Source organism: Siphateles boraxobius, unplaced genomic scaffold, assembly GCF_051911475.1.
Source record: "Siphateles boraxobius isolate OS27281-9 unplaced genomic scaffold, OSU_SipBor_1 20, whole genome shotgun sequence".
Lineage (NCBI taxonomy): Eukaryota > Metazoa > Chordata > Actinopteri > Cypriniformes > Leuciscidae > Siphateles > Siphateles boraxobius.
In genome coordinates, this window is record NW_027508811.1 from 15,372,204 (window position 1) to 15,390,292 (window position 18,089).

Genomic DNA, 18,089 nt, shown 5'->3' on the forward strand with positions numbered 1-18,089 from the left:
CATGATGGTGAGTAATTAATTACAGTATTTTAATTTTTGGGTGAATTATTCCTTTAAGTCTTAAGCCATCAAAATCAAAGCCATAATCATTAAATTCCTAACAATTAACAGTTTGTCTCTGATAAGAATCTTGCATTTGTTTATATGTAAAATATTCAAATATCATGCCTCTAGCCTTTATGAAGCTGCATAAAAACATTACAACACATTCATAAATTGTGATTGTGTTGTTTTGTCCAAGTGACACTCAAACCCGATATAAAAACAATACTCATAAGCAATCTTGTCTTTTCTTCTCTCTTTGTCTCTTTTCCTGTCTTTCCAGGTTACTTACTTTCCAGGCTAGAGGGCCAGGCTGGCTCCCCAGAGAAGCCTCTATCTGATCTGGGTCGTCTGTCCTACTTGGCTTATTGGAAAAGTGTCATACTGGAGTACCTGCACAACCACCCAGATAAGAGTGTCAGCATCAGGGGAATGAGCCGAGCCACGGGCATGTGTCCACATGACATCGCCACCACACTTCAGCAGCTCAACATGATTGATTTCCAGGATGGCAGGTGGGTTTGACTGTGGTGGTATCTTTCAATCTGACAATTCACTCACATGCTTTCCAGTGTACTTTATCACAGTTTTGGCTTTTGGCTTTTTTTGCATCCATGCATTAATACTGAATTACAATTGATCATACATCAGACAAGATATCTGCTTTTGAATACATTTCTTAACATTTTTGTCTAGGTTTCTAATCATCCGAAGATATCAGCTGATTGAGGAGCACATGGATAGACTGAGAGAGAAGCCAAGGCTTCATGAGGTTGACCCTGACTGCCTGTGCTGGACTCCAGTTTCAGTCTGCAAAAGCCCACCAGGGGAGCTGAAGAGTGCTATGGCACAGGTAGGCTTAATGATGATTTGATCAGGGACTGAACACACCTGCTCTTAGTGAACCCCGTTTTAATTGTTTGTCTGTCCAGTGCAGTGTTTTAATATTCAAAGCTAGACTATGAGGGATTTCTCGTTAAATTCTACATTACAAATGAATTTGAGCCAGTACAAACAAATAAGTAAAATCACCTTTTTGCCTTACCCTTCAGTCACTACGATAAGCTTTCAATAATGATTTATATTCAGAGCTTTCAGGTTTGTTTGCCAGGAAAATCCTTCTTTTTTATTGTTTACTCGTCCTCAAACAAAGAAAAGATCAGACTATTATGGCAGCAACATAGGTATACCTATACAGTTTCAAATGTCGAAAGAGCCCAAAGAAGTCTGCATTTTTTCTTTAAAATGTTTGCTTAATCCATAGTGATTAAATCTTCTGCAACCCTTCTTTATAAACATGCAACAAACAACTAGGTGGTTTTCTTGGCATAATCAGAGGCTTGATCAGCATGTTCCACAAGGTGACTTGAGTCCAGTTTACTATTACAGCTGTCTTGCATCAAATTACTGTGTTCTGTCTGCTATGTTAATGTTTGCGGCAGATATTGCAGTACAGACAGTGCAGATTTTGTAAAATGCCCTTTTAGTCTTCCATTTGGCCTCTGACACAATCTGATCTTTTTGCATAATGCTGAACTCAAACATAATTGGTAAGACTGTTCTGGTCGGCGTCTCTAAAATCAGAGGTTGTTTTTAATTGAAACCTATTCAATAGGCAGATCAATGAGATCACGATTAGCACAGGTAACTCGTTCCTTACCCAGCTCTGCATTATTAGTTACAAGATGATGCTTGTGTGAAAAGTGAGCTAAATTTATCCCTTTCAGGAGTTCAGGGTGAGTTCACATAGATAGCTGAAAGCACTTCCAATAGTAACCCAGCTTCCTGCGTGACCTAAATCAAAGCTTTGTATTATTGATGCCTCTGAATGTCCCATGAAATGTAATCTTCCATATCTGCTTAAAAATAAATGTTGCTGAGATCTACGGCTAATCAAGAGACAATTTCTGCTCTGCAAGGGCTCTGTAAAAGCAAAGTGTAGATAACTGAGATGTTATTTGTCTGCTTGGCTTCAGCCTGTACGAGCGGCTCAGATAAGCTCATATTTGTGTTTTTTTGTGGAATAACAGGCAAGAGACCGTCGTGCAAACTGCAGTGCATCAATCAGGAATTTGACTATGGGGATGGGCTATACCAGCACACGACCTCCGCTAACCAAGTGCAAGAACTTTAGCAGAAAATACTCAGACCCACTGTTTGCAAACAACACTGGGAAAGATTTTGAAGTGAGTGAAGAGAGCAGCAGCAGTGATGATGATGATGATGATGACGATGACGAGAACGACGACGATGGTAATGAAGACAATGCAATCAAGTCCCAGTCTGGGCAGGGGCTCAAGCGAAAGGTAAATATCAGAATCATTGGTTATGTGCATTTTTTATTTAGTTCTCTATGTATCGTGATTCTTCACATTGAAAATCCTTAAGAATTTAGGAAGCATATTTAGTAGGATGGGGGAAAAAATCCCAAACTCTCCATCAGTCAGAAATTTCCATCTGTCCTTAAGTCCATAATTAGGTAATATTGCTTTCATGATTTGTGTGGGAGATCTTGATTCTGTATCACAAAGTAATCTTGCAGATTATTTGCACTGGGGTACTGCTATACCAGAATGCCTGGGGGGAGAGTATGTTGTGAGGATCTTGCGGTCAGTTTGATTCAGCACACTCTCATTTGGGGTTTTGGGCAAGCTAAGCTTTCCAAATGAATGGCCTGTGGTGTAGGCACTGTGGTCTAAATGATGGGCTTTTGCATTTAGATCATGAAGCAACCCAGTCACAACGCAGCCACATTTCCCTATGTTTAGCATCACCCTTGACCGTATCTGTCTCCTCCAAACCTATGATTTTGGATTAAAGGGCACCAGGGACAATTTAACAAAAAAGTGGCCAACCCTTGCTATGACAGTTGTTAAGCCTAACAGTCTTTGACATTTCACTGTATTTATTCCATTCTCAAGCGCAAGTTGTTCTCAAGCATACAATATGCACTTCTCTGCTAAGCGAATATCCCTCTTAAATGTATGTGGGTTTTTTTAGCGGGCATCAAATCTGCGACGGAAGAGAGGGCGGAGAAGAACGCGAATCAACAGCAGTGTCACGACCGAAACTATCTCGGAGAGAACAGAGGTGCTAGATGAGCCATTCGAAAACTCTGATGTAGAAAGTCCTCTGCCACAGCCCAGCAGGAGGGGCGACAGCGAGGATGAAGAAGAGGTGAAAAACCAGAGAGTGGCCGTGCGTCGGCCTGGAAGGCCAAGGAGACATGGAGATGACAATCACTCAAATCAATCTAAAGGAGGGAATTCGGAAGGTAAAGCATACATGTTAACATTTACATCATACTGCTTTTGTTGCATATTTGAAAGATAAATTAATATGTAACCTTTTTGTGGTGTTTGTGAAGCATTAAAAAAGGACAATCCTCGACCTATAAAACGGAAGAAAGGCTGGCCCAAAGGTGTCAAACGAGGCCCTCCCAAATGGAGACTAAAGGAGCGCAAAATGGGCTTTAAGCTCAACCTCTACACACCGCCTGAGACACCAATGGTCACAGTGGAGCAGGAGCAAGAGGAGGAGCAGGATGCCAGCCCTGCCTCATTCTCAGAACCATCGGAGTCCTTCAGAGAGCCCAGGCCAGAGGACCCAGAACTGGACACCTGCATTTCAGAGCCCCACAGTCCAGAGCCACCAGTGTGTCACAAAGTAAATGAGGATGAGTCGATCGACAAGTCTGACACGGTGGAAAATTCTCCCTGTGCTAATGAGACCACATCAGGTCCAATAGATGATGCTGAACAGTCAACTCTAAATGCAGAGGAGGTCAAGGACCTGAAGCCAGAAGGTGAACCAGAAGGCAGGGTTGGTAAGGGCTCGGGTGAACGAGACGAGGATGAGGAAGAGGACGAAGAGCCAGAACAATCTCATGTGGATGATCACGATGCAGATGATGAAGACGATAGCCATGAACAAAGAATAGAGGACCCAGTGCCACTAACAGAAACAGACCTTACTGAAGACCCAGAACCAGTTTCAACTATTAATAATAATAAAAATCCTGAAGTGCAGCCGAGCCTCATGGAGCCACCACCTCAATGCTCTGAGGAGCTTCCGTCTGAAAGCACTCTTGTGAGCTTGGGCATGCAACAGGGAGACACTGTGGACTCAGATCATCCTCCAGACTCGGAAACCGAGGAAGAGGATAACAGTCAGAGGTCTGAAGAAAAGCATATGGGCCCGTTGACCCCGGCAATAAAAGAAGACCATAACATTTGCCCTGAGCTTGACATGGAGACTGCTCAAGCTGTGCAGTCTCTCACTCAAGAATCTGAGCAAGAGAGGCACTTTCAGGACTGCGTGGAGACTCAAGAGGCCTGCCACAGCCTACAGCGGTATGTTCACGTGGAGCAGAGCCCTCCCGTGGATGACTGCCAGCAGTCAGATCACAGCAGCCCTCTGTCTTCTGTCCATTCTCACCCGAGCCAATCTGTACGATCAGTCAATAGTCCAGCGGTGTCCATTTTAGAAAGCGGTTACACGCAGATCAGCCCCGATCAGGGCACCGTCTCGGTGCACTCGCTTCATAACAACATGGAGACCAGCCCAATAATGGATGTGCCCTCGGTATCAGACCATTCTCAGCAGGTTGTGGACAGTGGCTTCAGTGACCTAGGTAGCATTGAGAGCACCACTGAGAATTACGAGAATCCCAGCAGTTATGACTCCACGCTGGGTAACAGCATTTGTGGCACAGGAGCAGGAGCAGGCACCTCCTCCCAGAGCAGCTGTTCCTATGGCAACCTCTCCTCCGGTGGCAGCCACAGTCAGAGCAGCTGTGCTGTGTCCCAGCAGATGGCCGGTCCTGTGGTGAACAATACTGGCGCTTGCAGCATGCTCCAGCAAACCAGCATGAGCTCCCCTCAGGGATGCAGTGTGAAGTCTCCGCAAGGCTGTGTGCCGGAGAGGCAGCCCAGCCATCCGCACGGACACGGGCACAGCCATGGGCATGGACACGGGCATAGCCACAGTCACCACCACAGCCATCACCAGCATCATCCGCACCATCAACATCACCAACACCAACACCCACAACACCAGTACCAGCAACCTTTGTCACACTGCTCCATGCCGGCCAGCTTCGCTCCACCCATGCAGCTGTCCGACATCCCAGAATCCAACAATCCCTCTAGCAACCTGGGTCTGTATGACCGAATGAGCCAGGGAGAGTATGGAGGTGGACACTATGGTCAACCATCAGCTACATTCAGCCTGCATAAGCTACAGCAACTCACCAATACCATCATGGACCACTCCTTGCCCTTCAGCCATTCTGCCTCGCACTCCATCTCATCCTATGCAAACAACAGCGGCTCGTTGTCCACGCAGCTCGGTCCTCACAATCCGGCGCTGGTTTCTCTGTCACAACCCGGTGGAGGTCCTCAGTCGCAGGCTACTGTGACTCCTCCGCCCAATATGACTCCACCGCCCATGATGCTGCAGCGCAACATGGGTACACCCAACATGAACCTGGCCCCGTCTCAGAGACTGCAAACACAAATGGCCCCTAAGAATCACCATCACCACCCCATGTCCATCCGCTCCAAATCGGCCCCTCTGCCGCCCCACCACCAGCAGCAGATGTATGGTAGGGGTCCTCAGACCGTAGCCATGCAGGCTCCTGGAAGGACGCTGGCTATGCCATCGCGGATGAACATGGGGGTGAACCTCATGCCCGCTCCGGCATACAATGTCAACTCGATGAATGTGAACGTCAATATGGCGATGAACACTTACAGAGTGACACAGCCTATGATGAACGGTGGCTACCATGGCAATCCTACCTATATGAATCAATCTCCACAGTACTCTATGCAGATGGGCATGATGGGTACCCAGCCTTACCCACAGCAGCCCATGCAGGCTCCTCCCCATGGCAATATGATGTACAGCCCAGCAGGTCATCATGGTTATGTGAATACCGGCATGTCCAAACAACCCTTAAACGGGCCTTATATGAGACGATAATCAACGACCTGAAAGTAAAGGGTTATGATGTTGCAAAGTCAGTTAGTTGACTTGAGGTATTTAGTTTGTTCTTATTTTCATGGTTAATGTTCGCTTTTATGGATCTTTCTAAAAGAACCAGCACTTGGTAAGAATGCAAAAAAAGTTTTGTTTATTGGCTAACTTTTAGCTTTTTTCCCCTATTTATGGGAAGCCTTACAGCATAAGATTTAAAATGTAACATTGTGTAAGCATAAATCTCCCCTGAACTGCATTGCAGTTAAATGGAGGTTACATTTTCTTTAAGTTGGAACCTGCATTATGGAACCTTTAAATGTGCCTGCATTGTATGTTTTTGGACAAAAGAGCCTTTTCAATGTACCTTTAGCAATCGCAAGGTTATATATGTAAGTCTGTACTCATGCCTTCATATTATTTAAATTATTGTAAATCTACTTTTATATTTTTTTAAATGTAAGGTTATACTTAGCATGCTATAACGTCTTTGTTAGTGACAGTGCATCAAAGTAGTACTGTACAGTGTTGTGCTTAATAGCAAGCAATTTTATATTAAATGTATGGCCTTGGTTAGGTTTCCCTCGTATGGAAGGAAAAATTAAACTCTATTTTTGTTGATTCTAATACTGTAAAGATTTGAAAAAAATCGTCATGTTCGGCTTGGAAGGTTCTATTGCTAATTGTGTATAATTTGTTACTTTATAACAAGTTTCTTTACCTGAGGCAGCTTTCTGTTTTTATACAATTTAAAGCAATTTCTGTCACAATAGCAAAGAACAGTCAATGTCAGTATTTGTACATGTAGAAATCTAAATCAAGGGGGAAGGGCAAACAGAAACATTTCAGATGGGAGAGAGTTGCAAAATTATTATGTGTCAATTTACTCCAAAGTTGGTCTTTTATGAAATGCCTTTAAACTTACATTTTCATTCCATCTGTAGATTTTTTTTATCTTTATAAAACATCTGATTTATATTTTACTGAAATGTAGAGCAGTAGCCTTGTTGATAGACAAAACAGATGGCATGTAAAAAGGTAAATTGTATCGTGTCTGTTTGTATAGCTTATTTTGTAGCCTTTGTACCTGTACAGAATGGCAGTTCGACGTAAGAGGGATATCCTGACTGTACTAATTAACAGAGCAACAGTCCTGTATTTATGAGTTACCTTTTTAGTCGGTCACTTAAATGCTGTACATTTTAGCAGAAAATAAATTATGATGAGCCACTGACAGACTTAAAAGTGTGTATGGACTCTGTTTTCATGCTCTCATGATCTCAAGCTTATTTTGACTTATACTTTTCTTGAAAGGATCTATTACAGCCAACAGATTTTCAGATGCATTGTCATGGTTGGAAACAATCTTAAGTGCAGAGACTGCTGAATAGAGAAACAGGTGCTTTTGACTGTAGAGGATAGACAAATTTAGCTGGAAGACACTAATTCAACTGCACACAATGAAGTGCCTCATAGCAATAAATGAACAAATATAGTCTTTGGCTCTAGTACATTAATTAATTTTTCTAGTAAAAGCTTTTATTTTTATTCTGCTGTGCAAACTTTACTAATCATTAAATACCCAGAAACCACATAGCTAAACAACATGCTGGCTGTGTGTCAAAGAAATTGCTGCATATTTCTTTATGCTTTATCAATAAACTTCACACATGCCTTAAATGTTGAACCAATTGGATTTAAAGCAACTGTATTTAGTTTTGTGTTACGACAGTGGAATTCACTGTTGTAAATTTACTACTGTCGTAATTGCTGTGGATAGCTGTACATGTGCATTTGTTGACAAACTAAATGATTTCTAAAGCATTTGAATGTGTTTGTGTATAATGAAATGTTAGTGACATGATAGGCCACGTTGCGCATAATATATTTTTGACTATATAGACTATCAGAGCAGAGAGACCTATAACAGAGATAGGTTTTGCAAGGTTGCAAAATTTCCAAGCTTACCTGCCATGATGAGATGTATTTATTTGATGTATCCTGAGACGTAACTGTCGTGGGAAAGAAACCGAAGCCATTTGCCTTATTAGAAGTCACTGTACCATCAGTATTATTTTGAAACCTATAGTTCAGGGTAAAAAAAAAACTTGCTTACAGTTGCTTTAAGCCTAAAGTACAGAGATGTAACTATTTAAGACAATCCTATTCAATTCAAGGTCACCTTCCATTTTTTATCAGTTTACTGTATCGGCACATATCAAAATGTATCTCGATCACTGATATTATAGTGATGAATTCATTGGTCGGCACTAATCTTCAAGAGGGCGCTGTTCTCTCTATGGAGAATCTGCATCAGTAACACTTTCCTCCATCAGTTCTGCTTTTTGGGCCTCTCATTTGAATTCTACAGGGCTCACTTGATTGAGTCCTTGAGTGCCTGTTACCAGGGGTGTAGTACCAAATTTTGGGAGTGGGGAGCTGGGAGTGGAGACGGAGACGGACTTTTGATTTGAGCTCTGCGACTTCTAAGGGTACCCCCCCCCCCCCGCCTCGGGCCCTGCTACCCTTTTTCCCCCCGCTATCACGCCTCTGCCTGTTACTTCCCTCTTATCTAAAGAGATTTAACATGCCTTGTCTCTCTTTACCTACTTTATTCTTTGCTGAGTGCATGGTCAATAAATTGAGCTCCAGGGTAGAGAAACTAAGAGAGGTTTAAAATAGTGAAGTCTTTTGCCTCCACTCCATAGTATCAATGTTCAAGCCTAGGTAGCATTAGTAACATTATTCCATTTACCCTCTGGCCGCATTGAGAACGTTTTGTACCTTGTTTTTCAAGATGGTTGCAATCCGTCTAAAGTAGAAGCAAATACTTGATCCTCACTTTTAACCTCAGGTAAACCTTTTACATGTTAATCTATTTGACATAGTACCTTTGATATAGGTTTTTTCTTTGTTTTTTTTTTTACTAATTTAGGTATGGAGCAGATCTAACTACTATACATTCAACTCCTGATCTCAGCCAAAGCCCATCCTCCATTTCTTCCACAAATGATCATGCACAGTCGCTTTCTGAATGAATCCTCACTGGTCTAAGTGTTCTTTGGATGCCATCTTAATTTTCAATTCCCATTGTTGAACAATATGAATCTTATTCCTTGGAGAGAAAGGGAAAAAAAGGAACGTCATGTAACATTTATCTTGTTTTAATGTGTTTGTCTTGTAATTGCTGGTTAGTATGGTTTTAATGCAGCTAATACGGGAACTGTAAACTAAGCTGTCAAAGCTTTTATTTTATTTGCGGTCTAGACTGAAGACTTGTTTCAGTGTCTTAACTTTATTGTAAAAATGCATGATTATACTGATGTGACAGCTGAAATACTGTTATAACAGATGATGTAAATGGATTTTATTGGCTGCTTTGTTGAAACTTTGCTTACCATGGTTAGGGCCTGTTGAAATCTCAGGATTAAGCCTGAACCGCCTCTATTCCCTGCGGTCTGAACAATTGTTCCCCTCTCTTCAAACACAAGATTGGCTTTCCAAAATATCCCACTTTACTGTATCAATGATATTTTGTGTAAACATGAAAAAAAGATTACGTTTGCCCCCCAATATTAACAGCCTGGGGTGGTCCATATGCATCGAGTAGACACTGCATGTTTGCTTGGCCCTGAATAGGCTGCACATTTGAAATGGTATTTTTAGGCTATTGATCGGAGTTATCTGACCTTAGTAACATGCAGCGTAGGAGCTGATGAGGGGAGTGGCGCATTTGCTGTACACACACACACACAGCACCAGGTATTTGGTCTAGAAGATGCATTGGGGGAGACCGGGGATGGTTGTAACACTTTTTGCAACTCTACAAGAATAAAAGAATATCACCGACCTCCTGAGGTGATGTCAAATACATTGTTCCCACATGCTGGGTTAAGTTGTAACAATTAAACAAAAGTAAAAAGGGAAGCCATACCATACGGTATATTATACTCTCTCTCTCTCTCTCTCACTCACTCACTCACTCACTCACATATATGCATGTGAGTGTGTGGTGTATATTCTTAATCAGTCACAGTTCTGACAGATGAATGATGCTGGTAACCTTGCAGGGCAGGCTTGATGGGCCCATTAACTGCACAGGGCGCATTTCACCCAAACCTTCTTTGGCTTTGAGTTGTTAAATGGCTCCATGCAAACCACTTTATTTAAAAGACTGGCAGAGACACCTCTGTCTGTCCTTCTTTTCCATGCCATTCATTATTTAAAAACTTTAAAATCGAGAAAGTCTTTAGTTATATAGCATGTAAGGGGATGGTTGTACTTACTTTTTAAATAAGTGTTACAACCCAGCCCACCCCTGTCAGCCAATGTTTAACTAACTGTATTAGCATGGGGGAAATGCACATATTGTCTAAGAAACTACTTATTAATCTAATAAAAGTCAGACAATTTTATCTGCAATAGTACAGATAATGAACAAAATATAGTCTTAGTCAACATTCTTAAAATATTTTTTTTCCTCTATTCTGCATGTCCCTGTTTCCACCCTTGACAATCACCATGCTGGATCGGGGAGGAAGTAGGAAAATACTGAAGTGATCACATGATCTTATCTTATTCCCTTACCTAATAAGTGGAATTGATAGTGTTACAACTCTCCCCATGTTACAACCATGCCCGGTCTCCCTGTTGCTGCCTCACTGTTGTGTGATTAAAACGATTAAATCGCCAAACTTTCATTTCTAGTAGTCGATCGATCCGACAGGTATCGCTGTCTGCGCTCCCATTGGTAGTCGCCGCTCCACTTTGCTTGTTTGTATATCTGTGCACAGCATGTTTGCTCCTTATAAACTGCTTAAAATCAACATGCGAAAATTTGTCCATAAGACACCCGTCAAGTATACCCCAAGCCCATATCACATCATTATGCAGATCTGAATATCCATAATGAGAAAAATTCATGTTCTCATCACGCACCGTGCTTGTGTTGTCATGTTTGTGGATCATGACAGATACAAGGGAGGAAGATGGCACCTTCAGTCAAAGGCCAGTGAATCTGACTTTTGTCCCAGAGGAGACGGTACAGCCTGGGCCCAATTCCACCAGCCAATTACTCCCTCCTTACACTGCCTGCTGCAAGCCCTCCTACAGGCAGCTGTCCTTCCTGGCGCCCAGTGACTAAATTTGACAAAAATAGGAAATCTCTGTAGAGCTGTGCTTGTAATTTAATCCAAAAGGTGTTTCTTTTTTGAACCGAGTTTAACACAGTCTCTGTAATGCGAGCTTGGCCGCTGCAAATGGAATGGTAATTGCTTTTCGCTTCCCAGATATGTGAAAAGGACACATGAATCATCTCCGGAGAGGGATGGTTTTCAAAACCATCAGCACTGGATGTTTTTTTTTCACCACCATCTCTCACCTTGACAGGGAAGTCATTAAATTGGTGATGTTGAATTCCTTTTACTGTTTTGTCAGGTTCACTTATTCCTTCAACCTTGAAGTCTTCTTTCTTTCCCACAAAAGCAGCTCTATTACTGTGAGACGAGGTCTTAATTTTCATGAATTTCAAATCATTCCAGCACATATGTTCCAAAAACATTAGTGTTGCTAGCTACTTTTCCCACCGACATTGTTTTATATACTCCTTTTAAATATGTTTCAGCATATGCGTGTAATGTGGAAAATGTAAGGAAATATCTGGCTGTGCGGGTGATCTTCATACTTCATGTCTGAGATAGTGGCACAATGCTCTTCTTATGTATAGCTTCTTTCTGTTGAAACGGTATTACAGCCATACCACATTAATTGAATGATCATTTGATTATATCAGATAAGACTGACAGGTCCGAAAGGCTGTCTGCTAATCAGCAGCAGATACCGCAGATCCGATAAAGATGGCGCAATGGTTTTGTCTTAAAGCTGTAGGTAACTTTTGTAAACAAATATTTGTTAAAACTGTCATTATTTCCTGACAGTAGAATATGAGACAGATAATCTGTGAAAAAATCAAGCTCCTCTGGCTCCTTCCAGTGGTCCTATTGCCATTTGCAGAAATACCCCGCTCCCGGTCAGAAACAACCAATCAGAGCCAGGAGGACTGTCTTAGCAGTGTCAATCACGCTCGTGTACGCGCTGAACACCCCTCTCTTGCACAGCGCGAGCGCGTACCGACGTTCAAAATCAAGATTGCCGGTGTGCTGGAGCTGTGCCAATAGCGGAGAAACAACCTAAACTGCCAATTTCTCGAGTGGCACCTGCTCATAAAACAAGGAGGTAAAAGGAAAAAGACCGATGATGATAAACAAGCGAAAAAGAAAGAAATAGACAGAGCCCATTGACTCGGTGTCAAAACTCTAGCAGCATAACATGTAGATCAGATGAAATGTCACGCACTGTGGTAAGCAACAATTGAAACCTCCTTGTCATGTTGCTGAAATAGTGTACTAGCAAACCTTATCTAGCATTACATATCACTAGAATAATTACTTACATACTGTAACGTTAGTTACTGTTATATTAGCGTTATCTTACTAGCTATTTATAATTTATAGAAAGAGTGCAACGTTATAAAGTTACATGTATTGCAAAATACATAATGATTTGAGGACCAAGTTTGTAGTCAAAGTATGGGCAGGCCATTGTCAATGTAAAGCGTATTGTTGATGTTTCGTCCCTATTAGTGAATGTTCCATAACTGTTTATAATCCGCCGTCATCGGTGGTCCTGCTTACAAGCCTGCGCGTTCACGGCAGGCTCAGCTGTGGGGGAGGAGCTGTGGAGGGAGGGGTGTAGCGCAGCAGAGAGCAAGGGGGTTGGACCTGTAAAAGTTGTGCTTCTTCAAATTTTCAGGCTAAGTCAACGTTTTCTCAAAGCTCCCTACTGCAGCTTTAAGGAGCTTTTCAGTTAACATTTTTTTTTAGAAATCTCTGGAATCAATGATATAGCTTTATATTCTGTGTTAAGTCAATGCATGTGTTATGAGTAGAATGATCAATGCATATTTTCATGGAACAGTTTGTATTTACACATATTAGTTTGACCTTTCTGCTTCTGTAATCATGTTTGCCTTCCCAGTCCAAAGGGAAATTAGGTGAAAATTAACGGATGTCCTCTTTCAAAACAAAACAACACATAATTCCTGAGGTACTGTGTAATTTATTTAATAGCAACAAGAAAGAAAGGACACAATGTGATTTTTCTTTTTTTGTCCCACTGGACTGAGAAATTTAAATGCTTCATCACCACAATTTGATTTGTCATCAGTTTCACCAATATCCGTGGGTCACAACACCAATGGATTTGACCAGAGACCATAAATATGTTGGAACATATGATACCCATTAGAAACTCAGGGGATCAACCCTTAAGACATGTAGCCATGCATGGCTCTTCCACCTTCCCATGATAAAGAGCAAGCCACAACGGTTTCATTTCACTCCAGTAAAAAAAAAAACATACTTGCTGGCTCATTTTGAAACAAGTTCAAAGTATATCTCATCTGGAAGAAATTTAAAAACCTGCCATTTATTTTGTGACCCTGCTGCCCTGTGGAGGTTATTTACTATTTATTGGGAAGCCCTTCAATTTTGCCTTCTGATACCCACTTTGCCATTGCACTACAATGGATATTAGCAAATAAGATCTGGCCCAAAATAACTAGGACAAGGCCATGGGGGAGGAGGCCCTTAAGGGACATGCTCTTGAAATGGGATTCATCACATTGTTACCAAGTTTTCAGTTACAATTTGTAAGCTTCCAGTTTTTTCTTCCTCTCTCGGACGAGGCTCATGTCAAGATGTCGTAGCTGATTAAGGAAGCCGGGATTAGGACAGATGTCTCTGTGTTGCCGTACAGATTTAACAGCCTCCATTAGAGTAAGATCCTCACAGATCATGAGGAAGGCCAACACTAGAGTGGCAGAGCGACTCACTCCCATCAGACAGTGGACAAACACTCTTCCTGAAGAACAGAACAGAATCAATGCAAGACACTTAAACAGTGCAAATGCTACTCTTATAGCCAAAAGAATGATTCAGTGCCGTTAGAAATGATGGATGCTTTCGAAACAATGCTTCACATGAAGCTTCAAAACCTTTTTTTTATGAATTGGTGGATTGGAGCATGACCGGCCAACTTTTTTCAGCGAGGCTTTTGAAAACCTTGGTTTTGTAACTTTTTGAATTTCATAAATTTCATAAACACACTTCATAATTAATTGTATTTAATGATTTGTAGATTAGATTTAATAGATTAGGCTACAGTACACTGTCATAAAAAAAAAACATTTGTAATTTGTAAAAGGTGTCTGTATACACCTTTTGTCTATGTTCACGTTCCATTTACACTGTTTTGACCAGCATGTGGCGTGAGCTTTTGGAGTTTTGAGAGCTTCGAAACAGTGAGCCATTTTGTGACGCAAGGAAAATGGACATAAAAACGGCTGACGAAGGTGGAAACACGTTAGTATGACATGAGCCATTCCACCGAAAGGGTGACATTTCTGTCCCCAGGACATTAAATGTATAAAATTGCATGAAATTTAACTCTAAAAGACATTATATTATTAAGCAAAATGTCCTGCACATTAAGCTAACTACAAATTTAAAATGTATAATTAAAAACATTAATAAAAACTACATAGAACACTAAAAAATAGCATTTTCTGCATGTCCCCACTCTCTATCTCTAAAATTTACCATGAAATATGATGATTAAAATCCTTCAGAAATCTTAATTTGTTTACATTGTTGTGTGACTTTATATCCAATCTATGCTTTAAAATGTTTTTTTTAATAAGAAAAAAATATTTTACCTAATATTTTAGATAAAATACAAATTTTAGTCATGTCCCCGGGTTTTCACTCAGTCCTGTTACCCTAACACATCCCCCCCTCTGAAAAACTTGGAATATTCCACAAGACACATTTTCAACAGGAAGTTGCATCATCTGGATCTTCTGAAGGCAATGGGAAGACCATAAGTAAGTCCTCTCATTTTAATTTCTGTATATTTGATGAAATTGTAACTATGACTGAGAAGGTAAATCTCAACATACTGTCCTGTTACCAAAATATTTCTTATATTTTATTTGTTCATTTTAAAAATATGAACTTTTGGTGAGTCACTAGAAATTGCTCAGTGTCCTCATGCTGTTAGCATGTATGCTATGTGGCCATATGCCATGTATTTGATAACTTTTTGCTTAAAAACTCAATCCTGTTACTTTCAATCCTGTTGCTTACATGAAAAATAACAGGAGTGAGTTAAAGTAACAGGAGTGAGTAGAGTCTTCCGTTTTGTTGATTTAATACTGTAAATATTAGTTGATATAATACTATTCACCTGAATTATGAGTTTTAAGGTTGCAATTACTTATATTGTAGACATTGGCATTAGTTTTACAATGTGAACACCATACTTTCAGGAAGCCAGTCCACCACGAGGTGACTTAAATGTTGTGTCTTTGTCTTATATTTTGTAGAAGATGGAGAAAACCCATACTATACAGGTGCCAGAAATACCCACCTATGGCATATTGCAATGGAAGGATCGAAACACACCCCCAACCCTCTCTTTTCCCCCTTTTTTGTCTTAATTTCCCTCTTCCTCCCTCCATCTCTCTTCTTCTCTCTCCTTCTTTCTCTTTTCACCTCCTTCTCTGTGAAGTACTACTAGCACATAGTACATCACTTTAACACAGAAATCTTATGCACACACATTCATGTACACTGTCTCCAATACACACACATATGGACACTCATTCCTGTTACCAAGTGTTCATTCCTGTTACAAAGTGTGCATTCCTGTTACTATTTTTTTTCTTTTTTCTAAAAAAATAAAGTTAAACCAGTGTTTTTATCAGTTTTGTTTGGGCCATCATTTATACAATAGTTTAATAAATTAAATTATTAAAACAATTATAAACTTGAGGGTTCGGTCTTCTTTAAAATGAAAAAATGGCTTTGTGTTTTTTATTAAAATACACCTTGCCTTAATATATAGTGATTTTTTTTTCACAAATATCAATTATTTGAACATATAACCAACAATTTCTTTAAAATAAAGTCTTTCTTGTGGGGAAAAAAAAGGAATTAATTGACATGGTTTTAAACATGCTTTTTAAATGGCACATGAGTTTCGGTAACAGGACTGAGAAAATATGCGTCCACTTCTGCTTAAACCTTGTAAAAAAGATAAAAAATAAACTTGGCTGAGATTGACCAATACACATTTTGAATAGTTAAATATGTGTAGTATTAGATTAAGTCTTGATAAAAGATAAAGAATCAAGTTAAATTTTGATAGTTACAACAAGCAAATGTCACCCATTCGGTGGAATGGCTCACATAGTTTTAGTGCGCATGCGTTGAACGCGCCCGTAAGCGTTTATTGTCGAAATGATCGAACTCTACTACAGTGCGCGAGAAACAATTGCAGTTTGGAAAATGAAGCATTCCCCAAGCAGGGCAAAGGTACTGAATATTTATGCGGAAAGTTATTCCAGCCAGTGGTAGGCTATAGCAAAAATATTGAATCAAGCATGTTCATGAGGATGTCAACTCACCATTTTTTGACAGTGCAGCTCGTATGAATCTTGCTGTTGGATAGAAAAACACACTTAAGATGAAGTCTGAGGAATCATCAGCCTCCACTCCATAGTAATCTATAGACATCTCTCTGTAAAAGTGGGCTCCAGTGTTGACATGAGGGGGTCCACTAGCAGCATTCACAATGTGTGTGATCCCCGTATTGTACAGCATTGACTTGTCACGTGCAGCAACCCTGACAAAACAAAACAGAGAACATCTGTAGTTCTGTACATTTTATGAATGTCCATTTGAATAGGAAAAATAATACAACACACTCATTGCCAATGTACACATTAGGCCACACTTGGTTGACATGTCCAGTGGACCGTCTGTCACTCAACAGGAAGTTCTGCAGTTCAGCAACGGATGGTGTTTCATAGGTACACAGCTCCTTGAAAGACATCCTTGCCCAAAAATAAATAAATAATGATTTTAATTACAGTAAGGTTTTGGATATTATCATGTTAATATGCCTGATATGCAGTTTAGATGCATTCTCCATCCCTCTTTATTTCAAAATATCCCATAGTTGAGGCTTGTGAAATCTTCTTGTTGCTAAGAGCGCACTGACACTCCAATTCAGCTTTTAAACATCATTCAAATGAATACTGACGGCTTTTATGGAATATCATTCCACTTATGATTTCCTGACTGTCGTGGCAAACATGTTTACAGCTCAGGTGTGGGAAAGAAAACATGCGATGCCAGAGCTGTGAGCGATTCACTGAGGCTAGCTTTCATACAGTAATAGCTCTAAAAAACACCCAAATGTTTCTTTCTAAAAGCCTCTAAAATCTAACCTCCTTTTGTGAACTTACATTTAGAAGCCGGTGTCCTTTTTTCCCCCCCTTGTTCTCAGGTTGCCTGCTCTTCTCTCCTTGGTCAGGGACGTTGTTGACAGCCAGTCCACAGATATGTCTCTGGAGGCTGTTTCTTTTTTTAAATGGTGTATAATTATAAACCTCCCTGGATACAAAGAGCTCTTCCAGGTCTTCCAGTGGGCAGTCAGGTTTGCTTTTAAAAGTGTCTTTCCCTAGACAATGATCTTTTGAGCATGTTCTGGCTGCACATATTGTGTATATCTTGGCCAGACTCCCAATACTGCAACTCACTCTTTCGGTGCAGACGAAGGTAAAGGTGGGTCATCAGTGGCTTTCATTGGACACATACATCTTTATCATGAGTCATTGTGCAGGGAAATATCTCACAAGGTCTCGCCAGCTGCTAGGTTAAACACTCTTGAAATCCAGATGTTGCTTTCATTTGCCTTGAGGGCGAGTCTGATACATGGTGAGATCTTTGCACATCCAAGTGCAGTGACATGTTCGGTAATTGGAGCGTGTCAGATACCCCTCTCAAAGATACGCTGTCTTTTTTGTACTCCAGCTGAAACTGTTTAGTTAGTGCTCAAATGCTACTTGTGTAAAACAGGAAAAGACTTAACTAAGAGTTGTTCTTTCCATGCTGGTAAAATAAGCTTTGAGACCCATAGTAATTACGGTTTTATGAAGCTAATAA

The 18,089-nt window shown here is 40.6% G+C and overlaps 2 protein-coding genes across 8 annotated transcripts in view; one reads left to right on the forward strand and one right to left on the reverse strand.

Moving 5' to 3' along the window:
- The window catches only part of kat6b (K(lysine) acetyltransferase 6B), a 46,363-nt gene extending 39,097 nt beyond the window's left edge, over positions 1-7,266 (forward strand). For all 6 annotated transcript variants that reach the window (XM_077237041.1, XM_077237038.1, XM_077237042.1 and 3 more), the window contains 5 exons: positions 326-557; positions 739-895; positions 2,073-2,348; positions 3,043-3,316; positions 3,410-7,266. In XM_077237041.1, the coding sequence (XP_077093156.1) occupies positions 326-557; positions 739-895; positions 2,073-2,348; positions 3,043-3,316; positions 3,410-6,027 (3,557 nt within the window). In that variant the 3' untranslated portion in view covers positions 6,028-7,266. The remainder of the gene's footprint in view (positions 1-325; positions 558-738; positions 896-2,072; positions 2,349-3,042; positions 3,317-3,409) is intronic.
- A 5,851-nt stretch (positions 7,267-13,117) lies between these two features.
- Positions 13,118-17,505, reverse strand: dusp13a (dual specificity phosphatase 13a). 2 transcript variants are annotated; one of them, XM_077237035.1, is made up of 4 exons: positions 17,390-17,505; positions 16,862-16,975; positions 16,547-16,764; positions 13,118-13,941 (listed from the first exon to the last, which is right to left on the reverse strand). In XM_077237035.1, coding segments are annotated over exons 1-4 (555 nt in total). In that variant the 5' UTR covers positions 17,392-17,505; the 3' UTR covers positions 13,118-13,720. The 2 variants fall into 2 exon arrangements, with proteins under 2 accessions (XP_077093150.1, XP_077093149.1); XM_077237034.1 differs by having other exon boundaries at positions 16,847-16,975.
- Positions 17,506-18,089: the final 584 nt, after the last annotated feature.